This window comes from Giardia intestinalis, chromosome 5 (assembly GCF_000002435.2).
Source record: "Giardia intestinalis strain WB C6 chromosome 5, whole genome shotgun sequence".
NCBI classification, from domain to species: domain Eukaryota; phylum Fornicata; order Diplomonadida; family Hexamitidae; genus Giardia; species Giardia duodenalis.
This window is the reverse complement of record NC_051860.1, coordinates 2,241,297-2,256,433: the sequence shown is the minus strand read 5'-3', so window position 1 is coordinate 2,256,433 and position 15,137 is coordinate 2,241,297. Positions and strand designations below refer to the sequence as shown.

At 49.2% G+C, this 15,137-nt stretch overlaps 6 protein-coding genes across 6 annotated transcripts; 2 read left to right on the top strand and 4 right to left on the bottom strand.

The window, feature by feature from the left end:
- Positions 1-151: 151 nt before the first annotated feature.
- GL50803_0010911 (Ankyrin repeat protein 1) lies at positions 152-3,310 on the top strand (the record flags this gene model as incomplete). The annotated part of the gene is made up of 1 exon (XM_001708864.1): positions 152-3,310. One exon carries the CDS (start codon positions 152-154, stop codon positions 3,308-3,310), a length of 3,159 nt encoding a protein of 1,052 aa, XP_001708916.1.
- A 1-nt stretch (position 3,311) lies between these two features.
- Positions 3,312-3,902, bottom strand: GL50803_0010912 (uncharacterized protein; the record flags this gene model as incomplete). Its single annotated transcript, XM_038045639.1, has 1 exon — positions 3,312-3,902. The coding sequence occupies one exon, from the start codon at positions 3,900-3,902 to the stop codon at positions 3,312-3,314; it is 591 nt and encodes a 196-aa protein (XP_037902263.1).
- Positions 3,903-4,431: 529 nt separating this feature from the next.
- GL50803_0016981 (uncharacterized protein) lies at positions 4,432-6,015 on the top strand (the record flags this gene model as incomplete). The annotated part of the gene is made up of 1 exon (XM_038045895.1): positions 4,432-6,015. One exon carries the CDS (start codon positions 4,432-4,434, stop codon positions 6,013-6,015), a length of 1,584 nt encoding a protein of 527 aa, XP_037902262.1.
- A 3-nt stretch (positions 6,016-6,018) lies between these two features.
- GL50803_00135886 (Histidine phosphatase superfamily protein) lies at positions 6,019-6,654 on the bottom strand (the record flags this gene model as incomplete). Its single annotated transcript, XM_001708866.1, has 1 exon — positions 6,019-6,654. One exon carries the CDS (start codon positions 6,652-6,654, stop codon positions 6,019-6,021), a length of 636 nt encoding a protein of 211 aa, XP_001708918.1.
- Positions 6,655-6,673: 19 nt separating this feature from the next.
- Positions 6,674-14,260, bottom strand: GL50803_00115572 (Kinase, WEE; the record flags this gene model as incomplete). The annotated part of the gene is made up of 1 exon (XM_001708868.1): positions 6,674-14,260. The coding sequence occupies one exon, from the start codon at positions 14,258-14,260 to the stop codon at positions 6,674-6,676; it is 7,587 nt and encodes a 2,528-aa protein (XP_001708920.1).
- A 168-nt stretch (positions 14,261-14,428) lies between these two features.
- On the bottom strand, positions 14,429-15,079 carry GL50803_007696 (uncharacterized protein; the record flags this gene model as incomplete). Its single annotated transcript, XM_001708870.1, has 1 exon — positions 14,429-15,079. One exon carries the CDS (start codon positions 15,077-15,079, stop codon positions 14,429-14,431), a length of 651 nt encoding a protein of 216 aa, XP_001708922.1.
- Between the last annotated feature and the right edge of the window lie 58 nt (positions 15,080-15,137).

The following is a 15,137-nucleotide window of genomic DNA, read 5'->3' as shown; positions in this document are numbered from 1 at the left end:
AACTAGGTGGGATTGTGCTTTTATACCATGATACCTTTCTTCAGAAGCATCGTGGGTTATAATTAGAGGCGCGCTCCATATTCGAGCCCTAAGAAGCAGAGATGAGCCTCCCCGGGGCCATGAATGCTTGTAAAAATTAAAATTTTAATCCATGCAGGTCTCGACACAGGTGGACTGGTTTGACGCCATCAGAAACCAGGATTACGAGGCGATCTATGATGCCGATGGGGTCTTTCACGGTTCTCGTGACGCTGCAGGAGAGACAGGGCTGATGAAGGCAGCAAAGTTTAATGACATTAAGCTCGCCAAAATGCTGGCCCCTGTCGAGGCAGGGATTGTCAACAACGAAGGACATAATGCGCTGATGATTGCTGCGCTCAACAACAACTCCGAGATATGTTCCTTTCTGGTCGAAATTCCCTCTGAGTGTGACCACAGACTTGGGTATGGGGAGGACGCCCTTATCTTGGCTGCTAGCGTGGGAGCGCTTAAGTCTGTCGCTGTGCTGCTGCCCCATCTGGAAAAGACTAAGGACCTCAAAGGCCGCACCTGTTTGACGTATGCAGCCTGCAATGGGAAGCTCAATGTCGTCAACTATCTGATAAGATACAAACAGGAGATAACGGACATGGAGGCCAAGGCAGCCCTCGTTGCAGCAGCTGGTAACAGCCACGCCGATTGTGTTCATGCCTTGACTATATACATCAGAGACGGGAAAATAAACTACCTGGCCACTGTGCCGACTGAGGAGGATGATATGGATAGGGATTACTATCGCTATGATGACATTCTTCCGCAGACGGATCTCGGACTCCAAGGTCTTCAAGACTCGAACATCTACAATGTTCGCCCGGCAGAGCTCCACCTCACACAGCGGCCTGCTCTCTCATCAAGCTCAGCTCCTGCTAGCAGTGAGGCTCCTGTGGCTCCTCACCAGGGGACGCTAGAATTTGTCCCGGAGCCGGGAGTTGTCGATGCTCTTCAGGTCTCTGGGTACGTAGAGCCAAGCCTAGACCTATCGCCGAACGTCTCGATCATTAATAGGCGAAGTCCCGGAAAGGGAAAAGACAAGGATAAAGGGTCTGCTGTAACACTACGCGAAAAGCGCCCCAAAACGCCGACTATCAAGTCTGCTACTGCTAAGGTATCAAAGGCGCGCACTCCCACGACAGCGCTCAAGGTAGACAACACCAAACTAACCTCTACTGCTGAAACCAGGAATATGGCCTCGGAGCGCACTCTGACAAGCAGCACGCTCTTATCCAACACATATAACACGAGTAATCTTAACAGGAACCTGAACAGATCGCTTGTGCAGAGCAATCTGCAAACTACTTCCCCTCGACGCTCCAACTACGTGACACCCGGTCAAGCAAGCATGATGGGTACATCTACCCAGCAGCGGAACATAAGCCCCACAGCATCTAGGTCTTCGTACGTTGATAACGCTCAGTACTCTCTGTACGAAGCAATCGAGAAGGCGTCGAAGAAGAAACTTATCACACCACCACAGGGCACCCACCCACGGTCTCTTGATGCAGATATTCTTACAAAAGACCCACAGTTACAAGAAGCGATGGTTGCACGCTACTATGAGGACGTTTCACCCCCGCCAAGGCAACCCGGGGCGTCTGCATCTACTATGGCTGCGCTAAATAAATCAAACATAAAGGCCATTCGTAGCAACACGAACAACAGATTTGCAGAGGTCAATCCTCTCTCCGGAACATTTTATGGACCCAGTACTACCGCTGAAAATTTCAACCCGACGGAATCTAGTCTAACGGCAAGCATTCTTCACCCCGTCAGTTCTAGAGATGTTAACTTAGTTACCAAGAGTCGCACACTTTCTCGAAGCAAATCGGGGTCAAGGAACCCTAGAGCAAGGTCTAATGCATTGCCCCAAGAAGACTTTAGCGTTGACCAAATAGAATCCCCTTCACGCCTACAAACCCCCACTATGTCCATGAGGTCTTCAACCATTCGACTAAAAGAAGAAGTAGATCTTAGACCAACCTATGTGGACCTCAGGGCGTCGACCTCTGCAGACCGCTACGAGGACACGCTCTGCCTTAACCCCTCCCAGACAGCCATGCCCATTGGTCCGCTGAGCAGGCACATCCAAAGAAATGACATAACAATCCTGGAGATCCCGAACTTTGAAGCTGATCCCAGTTATACAGACCTTATGCAAGGAATCTACAATGGAGACAAGAAGCTTATTAAGCAGAATATGAAGACACAGGCAAACCTATGTTCGGACACCCATATGACAGCTTTGATGGTTGCTGCTCGCATTGGGGATATTGCCAATGCAAAGTTGCTGATAAAGGCAGGCGAAGCTGGTAGAAAAACTAATGAGGGGTGGACAGCCCTCATGGTTGCTGCGTTTCACAACAGTGTCGAAGCGGTGAGGCTTCTTATGGACCATGAAGCGCGCAGTGTCACCAACGATGGTTGGACCGCATTAATGATAGCTATCAAGTTCAACGCAATAGGATGCGTGGAACTGCTTGCTGGGTGCGAGGCTGGGATCCAGGATAGGAGCAAGGTCAGCGCGATGATGATCGCTGCATACATGGGGAGGTCTGGCATAATTCCTTTACTTATCAAAGAGGAGGCGAAGCTCTGTGATAGTTATGGAAGAACGGCTATGATGTACGCTACTCTGAATAATGAAGTCGAGTGCGTCGAAAAACTGGTGTATGCAGAGAGCAACGTGCAAGATCCGGAGGGGAGAACAGCCCTAATGATGGCGGCGCAGCTCGGTCTGAACGACATCGTGCTTGTCCTCCAGAAGGAAGAGGCAGGAAAGCGTGCCAACATGGGCCGTACAGCGCTGATGTTTGCTGCACGCAACTGCAACCTCATCGGCGTCCAAGTGCTCGCCGGAACGGAGTGCGGACTCCAGGACGCTGAGGGTTGGTCTGCTATGATGATGGCTGTTTTAGACAACCAAGCTGAGATAGTTAAGTCACTGAAAGACTACGAAGCAAATCTCAAGACAAATAAGGGGTTCACCGCCTTGATGTTTGCGGCCCGCTTCGGGTTTGACGAGTGCGTAGAGATCCTAGCACCCGTCGAAGCAGGGGAGCAGACACCTAGTGGATGGTCGGCACTGATGGCTGCAGTTTCCAACAACAACCTTACGTCTGCAAGATTGCTAGTTCCATACGAAGTCATGCTTCAGGATGCTAAGAGAAACACTGCGTTGATGCTTGCCTGCAAGAAGAACAACAATGAAATGATCAAATTGCTTAGACAGGCCCAGGAGGCTGTGCGCAGTGTTCGCAACAATTCCCGTAGGTAAATTACCTGTGCATCGTATCCGAAAACAAAGATGCGGCGATGAAGAGGACGATTGCTGTCGCCATAGAAACCGCTTGGAGAAGGACTGTCCGTGGGAAGGAAACAATCCTGCTGATTTGTGGGGAGCTGATGATACTGAGGTGAATGGAAATGCCAAGGTATTCCAGGGTCGCGACAAGAGCTATGCCTAGATTACAAAAAACACTCCAGGACGGTAAAACATATATCCAGTGGGCGAACAGCAAGCAGAGAAGCACGACAGTACACAGTGAAATTCCTATGCAGAGGTGGCCCACGAGCTTTAGGATGGCATTGTATGTTGGTGTAACATCGGAAGAAATAACAAAACGCATGCTATTCGAGATGTGAGCGACGTCAGAAGGATTCAATCTATTAACGGGATCGGCCTTTCCCAAAGAGAAGTAGGTCGAGGTGGACATTAGTCCAATAGACGCAGCGAGAATCATACTAACAGCAAGGAGCATATGTTGGAGCACGCTCTTCCCATCATCACGTGATCTGGCTGTGCGAGCACCGACCCCAGCAGCCTTTTTAGAGCATATACCATTAAGCTGCTCACCAAAGGTGTGCATTTTTATAATGCGTTATCCAGTCCTGTATTTCTGGTTAATTTATGCACAAGTCGTTTTAGATACACTGTGACGTTTCACCAAGGCAATTTTAATTGATCCGGAGATTGAAAGTTACAAGGTAGGCAGGCGTGTTACACTCTTGCAATAGAGCTTGCCATAACTTCGACGTATATTATGGACTTCCTTTATAAAAACTAAGGGCAGAAGATGTCTTTGTGGCTGCAAGCCTCTGGCACTTCAGAGAATGAGCTTCTAAGCACAGAGATTGTGCTGAAAATGGGCTCGGCAAGATGATCTTATGTTCACCTCTTCTAGCTATGCATCTGTTATGACACATTCAATTATTTTAGAACTACACCGTATCACTCCCTGACTCGCCATGTGCTTCAAATCTTTCGTCCTTTGAGTCGGCAACAAATGTAAATTTGAGTTTTTTACCACAGATATAAGCTTTCTATGTCTGGGCCTGACGCTTCAAGAGGACCCTTCCTGGGGTGCTGTCGAGACTAGTTTCTCGAATTAAGAATAAATGGATACAAATCTTCACGTAGTTCCACAGGCTCGGCTCAGTGAGCCCAGCGACTCGTTTATTTTATCAGCAACAGAACGGTCCGCTGAAGCAGACTCTCGAAGCGGGCTACAGACCGAGAAGGAGCAGCTTGATCCGATTAGTCTTTACGATGTCTCAGCAACCATGGAGAAGATCGCAAAACTATATGAGCCCGCAAGCAGCCTCCCCAAGCCTGAAAACTACAACCCTGTTCATGGATTTCTCACCCCCGAAGATCTGGATGCTTCCAAGCCACGTACTCGGCAAAAGAGAAAACGCACAGGAGAGTACCAGTCACCGCCTCACAAGAGATCGCGTAGCCAGAACTTCAGGTATATTTCTCCATACAGCCAACGAGTACAGAACCGGGTGTCGGATGACGTTCGACTTCGGCGACGCCTTGAAGAGCAGGAAGATACCTTGCACCGGACCAGCCGCACACTACGCGAATACTTGGATCAACGAGAAAAGGAGGAGATGGCAGAGTGCACCTTTAAGCCAGACCTGACTCCTTCAAGAGCGTTGTTTCGAGCAAGATGTGATCAGGATCCACATTTTCGGTTGAACTTTTACGAACGAAATGATCGAATGGTGGCCCAGCGAACAATATCTCCGCACCTGCATAGTTCGTCCCCGCAACTGATCCGCTACGATAACCATAATTGTAATTTTATCAACGACGGCTCTGCCCTGGATGCCTACTTGCAACCGAACAGGCTCAAAGTAATTAAGGAAGCGACTCGTCAGAAGCTCGATCTTCCTCGGGCACTTCGTGACGAGCAAGCGCGTGCTCGGCGTGCCCAGACTGCACAAGCGGTGGAAAGAAGTCTTTCGCAAAAGACTCGTGAGTATCTTAGCTCCAACGTTGTTGATCGTCTACACGTTAGCACACCCCTTTACATGCAGACACGCACCTATCGAGAGCACCAAAAAGCCATGGAACGTTTGGAGAAGATTCACGGCCCACATATACAGAGAGAAATTGCTTTCCGTACAGGCAACCGTCCACACTCGGCCCCAGGTTTGAACATCGCGCGGGTGTTGACCGCTCAGCCCACTTATGCCCGTGTTGTTTGCGATGACTTTGTCGCCGCAGTCCACAAGCCTATTCGACCTTCAAGCGTTGGAGAGGACTCGTCCTTTAGCACGCGGCTTTCACACATGAGCTCTCTCTACCGTGCACGCATGCGCCTATCAAAGCGCACCTCTGGAACACAAAGCCCGCCCCTCCGGATTTCAGCCCTTGATCTACCAGCTCCAAGCTCAGTATTGTTACAGGCTGCCTTGCGACGTGAAGCCAGGAAACACAAGCAGCGACCAGCTACAAAGCCCCATGTGATCTATAGCAACGCAGTACCAATTCCTTCGTGTGCTGCAGAGTCATCTTTGACTCCTGAACTCTTCCAGGAAAGTAGACAGAAGGATCTTGCTCTGACGGACATCCTCGTCCAGAGCACGGACGTCGGGTCCAGCGAGGCGTCCTGCGCCTCCAGACGCATCCGCTACCAGGGGCCTGTTCTGCACGGAGATCTGAGCCCGTCGACTAGGCCCCACAGAACCTAACGACTATTTACTAGGGAGACTCTTAGACAGGTGACGGGTCTCGTTGTATGAGCGGATGTGGAACGTCGAAGGGTCGTGCATATCCACTTGCGAAATGGAGCATGCATCGCCATAGAACATCCAAAACTTCGACAGCGGGGCGGAGGTGATCAAGCACATGAAAAGGTTGAGCACGGCACCATGAGACACAATGCAGATGGTCTCGTCGGTGCTGCGCTCAAGCTTGTGGACCAGGGCCTCGAGGCGCGCCAGAACGGAGTAGAAGCTTTCTCCATTTGGTATCTCGAGGCGCGCAGGGTCTGTCTTAAAGAGATGCACGCGCTCGGGCGTCCCAAAGGCCTCGAGGTACGTCTTTCCCTCCCAGTCGCCCCAAGAGATATCACAAACAAGGGGCTCCTCCTCAAAACGAGCTTGGGGCTGATTGGCTCGAATGGCCTCGGCCGTTTCCTTGGCACGGGGAATTCTACTGTAAAAGATGGCATCAAATTTCACGTCCTTCAATGCGGCGCTGGCCTCCTTGGCATGGAGGCGCCCTATTTCGTTCAGTGGATTGGGAACGTGGCCTCTGATGCGGGGCTCGGGGTCCGTGTTGAAATCTGTCTCTCCATGGCGGACAAGGTAGATGTGCTTGACAGGCATTTATTTTGGCTGTCTACGGCTACGAAATGTTCCGAATTGAGAATTTGCTTATTTTTGCGACGAACATACACTCGAGTAGAGCCAACAGAAGCATCAGAAGACGTGACTGTGGGTACAGGCTTAGCCCCACTCCTGTTGCCATAAAGCAAACTGTCGGCAGGAGGAAGCGCAGACAGACAGCCACGATCTGGCGCGGGGAGACGTATATCCGTGTATATGGAACACAGACGTATCCCGGACTCTTGTCTTCAAAGACTAGGTATGTGTTGAGCTCCTTCAATATAGATGCTAAAACTCCTGCTAGAACGATTGTAATTACAACGCCAATCCACCGAAACATGCGTGCTGTATGAAAAAAGTCAATGAGCCCTATGTCCAGAAGCAGCAGACAGTTGAATACGCCATGCGCCGTGAAGGCCAGAGAGCACACAGATATGCACGGCTCTCTAGACGAGCAGGTGGATATTTCCTTAGAAAGTAAGAAAACCTTACTAGGCTTTTTCCACTTTACCGGCGTCCTTCGTTGCTTCGGTAGTGGAGTTACGTATCCAAGTCTTTGGAGCTCTGCATATGGCAATCGTGTGAGCATCCCGGACTTTGAATGAGATAAAGTGCTATAGCGGGGCTTTTGTGTGCGCCCCTCCGTTCCACCCAGATCGTCTGCCCAGCCCACTGCCTTGAAATTTCCTGTGTTACCGGCAGACCTCCTTCGGTGCCTGCAGGCTAACCGCACCCTTTCCGCCCCGGAGCTCCCGACTGAGTTAGTAGAGTCGTCGCCAATCTCTCTTACCTCACTCCCAGCTTCTAAACAGTGCTTTTTACCAGGCTCGCAGACCGTATCTACTTTAGACAAAAGTACCTGGTTCGTCTTACATCCGATTACAGTTGGCGTTTGCTCATATTTCGTGAAGCAGGATGCCGCTGCCTCGCTTGGAACCTGCATTGAGGTATATATTCCGGAGCGAAGTGACAGGTACGAGATCGCAGAAACTATTAGCCTCTCGGTGTAAGTGAGCACAAGCGACCTTGTTTTGCTGAAGGGTAACATCCAGGGGCCCACTGTTGAGGAAGGGTGCGATACAGATACGTGCGACAGGACAAATTGACTCGGTAAACACTCACAATCGTTGGCAGACACCGTTCTGTCATTGTTCTTGCCAACATCCTCCTGAGAAACCAAGGGTCCCGGGCCAAAGGATGCCCCACTACGAGCAGCGCGAGGAAGAGGGGACGGGGCGTGGCTATTAGCATCGCAGTTGTCCTTCTGTATGTAGCACGAAAGAATGAGCTTGTCAATAGAGTGGTTACTGTAGTTAGTACATGCAGGCTCTGAATAAGAATGGGTGAACTCTCCTGCATCTGGAAAGGCGCTTGCTTGGGCACACACACAGTAATGGATAAGCTCTTCAGCCTGAGAGGAAGAGGGGCACAAGGCCATAGCGCGCTGCGTGAGGCGCAAGTCCGAAGGAACACGTAAAAGCTTGCAAACCGGACAGTATCCCGGCCTTTCGTGCAGAGACGTGGTACTATCGTCTACGGCCGAGTTCACCCCAATGGTCTGCAGCTCCCGGCGGGTTATTTGGCTGATAGCCCTTCCACGGCGTGCGGACAGAAGGGATATACCATCTGCGCAAAGGCTCACCGATTGGCTTTCCGGAGAGGTTTCGGCCACATCAATGGGATTAGCGCTGAGTATGACGGACCTCAACGAAGAGCACAGTGGAGATATGTGTGGCAGTGAGTGAGTGTTTCTGAGGGCACTCTCGCAACTGGATGTAAGTGATTGGGTGCTCGCATAATCCTTTTGTCCCAGATGGGACTTCTGATCTGATAGGGAGCTTTTGACGAAGCTCTTTGGATGCACTACGCTTTGGTGGAGCGTACTGTTACAGCTCTTGCTACTCTTGGTACTATGGACGCTCAGGTCACTGTGATCACTGTGTTCGAAGATCCCGGACACAGGAGAATTTAGAAGCGTGTTAACTATGGATTGCGTCGGATTGTTCGCTTTTCCACGGTCTGTCGTATTGGACGTGAAACTAGCACTAGAGTGAGCTTGCCCGACTGCAACGTGCTTACCAACAGCCAATGTGTCGTTCTGGATAGAGTCGATCTGACTCTCTGAGGTGCAAGTGGCGGAGGTCTGCTCTGCCGGTTTGCGAGGTGAGGCAAACAATGCCACCGATTGTGTGCTGGCGTGTGCCTTAGAGCTGAGAGTCGTGTTCACGGCGCTCTTTATGAGGTGGTCACTATCCTTGGGTTCTACGTCCAGGTTCTCACAACTCCCGTCGTCTACGAGAGCCTTTAGCTGCAGCTCCGTGGAAAGAAGCGCGGACTCGCTGGACTCATGCGACTGAAAGCTAATGGGGAACGGCTCTCCCACCTGAATCTCGGAAGGGGCCTCGCGCATGCGATTGTCAAGCAGGATCATATCCGACTCTGCCCGGATGGAAAACGAGTCTAGTGCTCCCACATCGAGTCCTGCACATGTCAACGCAGACTGATGAGCTTTCTGAAGGGCACTTGTCGGCGACTTCAGTTGAGAGTGATCCAGTTCGAAGCTATCTTCGTTTAGTGACGAGTGCCAATTTAGCGACAGATAGCCGCACCTCTCAAGTGACGCAGGGGTTTCAGCTCCTTCTGAGCGAGCTGATTTGTGCACCGACTTTGCTGGGCCCATCGACATAGCTCCTACAACATGATGATGATCTTGCTGTAAAGAGCCCTGTGTATTTGTGTGCTGTTTGTTTATAACAATGGTTGTCGGAGTCATGGACTCTTGCCTATAGGATAAGCCGAAGTCCAGATAGTCGTCTCCTATATCTGGACCCAGCAACTCTGTCCGTGATTGAAAGTCAGTACAATGGCTCCTGCTCCTTGATTTGGCGTAAACATTGCATGGAGTATCACAAGAGCAGATTGAAGTATATGTCCCAGGAACCGGGACAGCGTGTTTGTACGTATCGTGGCACAAGTCACTGGGGTTCAGCTGAGTGTCAAGGTGAGCTGAGCAGTGCAGATCTCCATAATTCAGTGGTCGCGTGTTTAACATATCTGCAGGTCTGTTAATAGAAGAAATTGCATTTGTAGACTTCGAGGGGTCCTGGCAGAAGCAAGAGTCTAACCATTTAATAGGAACCATTTTAGTGCTAGTTGCTGTGGAATTATTGATAGAATGGGGGTGTATTTGATTGTCTTTGTTATAATATACTTTAGATTGATACGTTGAGTTCAGTGTATTGATAAAGTCTGCGTTGGATTTGCAAGATGAGACTGTGGACTGAAAAGGGTTATGGCTGCTATCGCCGTTGGTAAAACTTGTATGCTGCGGGAAAAGAAGATCTTTGGAACTAGCATCTTTCATCTTATCAACGGCAGACGGTGCTAAACGGTCGTTCATTATTAGGCCAACTGCGCGCTGATCAGACTCTATCTTTTGGTAAAGCTTAGTTCTGTCTATACGGTCCAGCTGACTTTTCCACTTTTTACGCCAAGTCCTAATAGAGGGTCGTAGAGACGTGTCTGGCTCGATGAGATCCAACATTGCCAGCCAGAGATCTTTACTGTAGGTGATGCGCGGCGTAATGAACGATAAAGACCTGTGAAGGTCAGACCCTGCTGCATCGTCCTCGTGCAACTGTGCACTTAAGTTCCGCCCAAATACGTTAGCATCCAGCATGTCTAATACGGCTTTTTTGTGGCTTCTCAAACACTCAAAAGACTCGCCGTTGGGGGGAATGTTGACGTTAGTCATGACTTCAAGGATTGTCATCCCAAAAGAATATACATCTGCTGAGTAATCTGGGATTCCCGTACGCAAAAATTGGGGGCATATATATCGACTATCCCCTGTGTTACTTTCCTTGAATGGTGCTTCTTGAGCGTGCCCGAAGTCGGAAAGGGTAAAGACCAGGTTCTGAAGGATTGACTGAGAATTGCATGTATTGATCACTGAAGACCTGCTCAGGGACGTATCTGAGGACACTGGTGAGAAGATAGGTCTATTAGACTGCTTAGTTTGGTCACCGCATTTCATACTGTCCTGAAAAGAGGCAGACTTGATAGAGGGCTGTGAACAGTTTGAACAGTTAGCATCTCGGTCAGGAGGGCCTGGAAGAACTGGAAACTGGCGAGGCGTCAGTAGGGGAGTGTGCTGTACGGATCCTTCGTTAGAGGAGGATGACTCAGGACTGCTGTGCTCTGTATCAACGGCAACTGGAACTACGTTGACAGGCGTGTGGGAAGTAGAAGGCACTAATGATAAGAAGTTCATTGGACTGTGATTTCCATATGTATCTCCGCACATAGATGTTGACAAGAGGTTGTTTGCCCTATATAATTGATACCCATAGGGGGGCAGCAAGCAAGAGATATCCGAGTCCATAAACCCCATCTGTTGAAAAGGATGCACATCGAGCACAGCATACATGTCCTTTGGCCTACAAAGACGATGGACTTTGCTTGATGATGCGTATATGCAGGGGTCATGCTTCTTTTGAGAGCCAGTAGATCTCGTGAACGGGGTTTTATAAGCCTGTGCGGGACTAAATGCATATCGCGAATTAGGATAGCTATAATCTTCAAAGAACGGTGGTTGGATGTCTCCTGAGAAGCTGCCATTTTGAAAGTGTGCACTGTGAGAGAGATTAAAGAGCTGCATGTCGTCAGGGAGTGACCCTAGAAATGCATTTTGCCTTTTTTGTCCTTGCAAGGTTGGTTTGTTCAATGACTCTGCCAATTCATTATGTCGGGAATTAGTTTTAAAGTTATTTGTTCTGTACTGTGCATATTCTGTTATAGCTGAGTCGTAGGTAGATGTAGGTTCCAGTAGCAAAGAAAGAGACAGGTCGGTTGTGGGCCGAGATACGCTCCAGGTTGTTAGGCCTTGGGAGCATGATCTACTAGGAGGAGACGTAGTGGCCTGCAAAGCATGCCTGCTAGAGTTATACATTGTGTGCCCCCGCTTTCTGAAAGTGTCCACCTTGGGGTTCTCTCCAGAGTGGTGGTATCTATCAAAATTGTACTGGATGGCTAAGTTAGGCTGATGGCTGCATTGCCCAGTAGTCGCTGGGGCAGGGAGCATTGCACACCGTGACTGGTGAGGAATTGATGATAGCTGCTTTGTAAATGTATCTGCTTCAATACTGGGCGAAATGTCTCCCTCTAAATGGCTCGACAAGATGCTGGACTTGGAAGAGTCGTGGTTGGCATACTTGATGGATTTCTCATCAATATAGAGGCCTGACGACGAGCAGCTATCTAGTAAGAAGTTCTTAGCTAAGCCAATGGTTATGGCACTTTTAATACCGCGAGAATCTTGGTCTACTGACTCTTGATCCTGAGGAGCTGGCATGGTAACCGTAGGTATTTGGGAGTTATGGTCATAATGGCTCAATGATAGTATCTCGTCCATCAAGGTTTTTGGCTTAATTGGTACACTATTGACACTCCTACAGAGAAGAAAGGATGGCTTTGCTATGTGATAGGTATGCTTTTTGCAATGGTTGAAATAGTATGCCCAATGGTTAGGTCTTCTCCTGTAAAGGAATCTGGTATTAAAGTACAGACTGTACAGGGGCTTCCTACTGACCATGGCGAGAAGGGCTAGTCGGTAGCTGTTATTACGAGGAAGCTTTCGAAATGCAGCACACAATACTGACTTATCCTTCTGAAGGCTTACAAGCTTGGTTGCGTGTTTTGGGTTAGTTGTGGACGAGTCTTCACTGCAATTGAAAACGGCAGAATGGCACGTGTGATCATGCTTGCATGTGGCTAGTAAGGTTATTGCTTTGTTGCTCTGCGATGTTGGTGATGTATTCTGGAGAGTGGCATCAGTGCTGAGATGATCGACCTCCACTTTCTTAGAGGGTTGCGTTGCCGTCAGTGATTCTTCTAGATCCTCTATGACGTCATCTGCCTTCTCTAAAGACTTTGCACTTACAGCAAGCACTGAGCTGTGGCGCATTAACTCATTGGGGACACAGTTGGATTTCATCCCTCCCGAGGATTCCTCCTCAACGCGAAAGACCTCTAGGTCTTGCTTGCTTGAAAAGACGACCGAGTCCACGCTGTTTTCTATTGTGCTTTGGGGTTTTTCAAAGGAGCGTGTCCACTCTGTGTCACTTATCCGCTCAGAGATATTGACGAAGTGAAAATTAATGACAGGTTCAGACATGCCCAAATGCGGAATACGCATGCCTTGGTCGACATCTGCGTCCACGGCCTGGCAGTCCATAGTTTGGTTCAAGGTGCTACTGAACCTATGCATTGGGGTGGAGTATCTTGTCTTCATCGGGCTCCCTAGCTCAAAGTGCTGAATGATTAAGTGGGAATTATCTTGCACCTCATTGTGAAATTGGTCCTCATATTCACAAAAGATGTATTCACGCGGATAATTATTCGACAACATTGTTTCTGTGTGCTTCAGGACCACTAGGGTGCTATCTGAATAGCTTCTCTTGATCAGGTTGATCTTGTCGAGGAGGAACCCTCCCTTTTTGTGTCGAACAAAGTATTTTCCGTCAGCTGCACGCTCATAACATGGTGAGATAATAAGTGGAAAGCTCTGTCTATGTGTCGATAAGATGCAATTCCTGAGATCACTGTGGATAACTTGCGCGCGAGGAAAGGTGGTGTGAAGTGAGAGTTGATCCATAGATGTCGTGACGTTTTCTGAGGCGATTGGATAAAGGGTGTCCTCTGACAGTTTTTGATTGACTGCAGTGCTCACAATACTGGTATGCATTGGTGTGCTGACAACACTGGCTACACCAGTTGTGGGAACAGTGTTGGTTGCACTAGCTTGCTGAGAATGAGAGGAAGAGGCGACTGAAAAAGGCTTATTCTGGCTCTTATTAATGTATGTGTCCTTTGCCTTGTCGGACTTGGATCTTGCCAACGCGGCGGCACGCTGTGCTACGTAAGACCTCTTGAGATTGGGATCGTTTATGGGAGTTAAGCGGTCCATACTAGTGTCAATGGTGTAGCTATCTCCACAATTCTTGGGAGGGACGTTATACCCATCTATCCTGTTGGTGACCAAGATGTTCTCTGGCTTTAGATCACAATGTGCAATCCCGTTAGCGTGGATGTACTCCAGAGCCATAGAGATGTCTGCCATCAGTATCCAGATGAGATCCTCAATAAGAAAATGATAGTAGTCAAGAATGCTATCGAGACTACAATGAGCTAGGTCTGTGACAAAGTACGTACTATTGTCCTCTATCCAACAGAGATAGCACGGTATACAGACAGGGCACTTCAGCGATGTGATCAGAATGCCTTCCTTGACGTCTTCACTGGTAGCGCTTCGCTTCTTTTTCATTGCATAGAGTCGTCCGTCCCTTTGGAAAAGAACCTTGTAGGTTTTCCCAGAGCATCCTTGTCCGAGGATCTCTAGCACGGTATAGTTAGCCATTATGATTGAGTGATTGACGCGTTGCATGCTCTTTATGTTCGTAGACTTATCCAAATAAACAAGAGAGCCTTCCATGCAGGTGCGGCGCGCCATGCTTGCTCCCAAGGGAGTTTCCGGCCGCTGCATTTTCTGCTTGGCCGGGCCTTTCTGCTGTAGTATAGGTGGGTGCGCCGAGCCTGCAAAAGGCATCTTGTTGTGTATAAGCTCTCAAATTTGTGCGATAATTTTCTCTAAAATTGTACAAAGTCCATTCTTGTGTACAGTTTGTACAAAATTCTAAAGTTTAGCTATGGAGCGAGGGAGCCCAGGATCTGGGCTCTGTCCTGTTTACTAAAACTCTCTTCCCCAGTTAATGACCTAGCTGAACGCCTGGCGGATAAACTTCCGAACCTCATCCAGCTCTGCATCCAGCGTCTGAATAGCCTCGACAATGTGGCATACATATTCTACGTGCTCTAGCTCCTTGCTAACCACGCCCAGCACCTTCTTTTTAAAAAGGGCCTCATCCTCCTTCTCTTCTTCTCTCTTTATATCGAGGCCTGCAAACTGTACCCGCTTCTCCTCCTGCTCTTTCTCCGACAGCCTGCTCTCCAGCTTCTCGAGTCGCTCTTCCAGGCTCTTAATTTTCTCGTTTTGCTTATTGATAGTTTCAAGCTGATTCGTGATCACGTCGTTTTGCCTGGTGATGTTCTTGATAAGCATCTTTGTGTTGGTCTTCAGTTTCTCTACAATGAGTGGTAGGTCCTCTTCCCGCGTTTTACCACTGGACCGCTGATCTTCATCCGATCTTTTAGGTTTCGCCTTTTCTGCGCCACGTGAGGACTCTGGGTCGTCATCCTCGACATCCCATCCGTCGCAGTCTCGAACTTTCGGCTGGGCCCTACTGGAGGATCTACTGTAAATTTGCATTTTCCTGGCTTTTACAGATTCCGGCATGTGCACTGCAGAGGCGCGTGTGCCGTCGGTGGATTGGGACGGGCCGTTCTCCCGCGTGTGGCTCGAGCTCATTCGAGGGCGCAGATTAGTTGCTGCGTATAAAAATCGAGCAGATGATGTATGGTAGGGT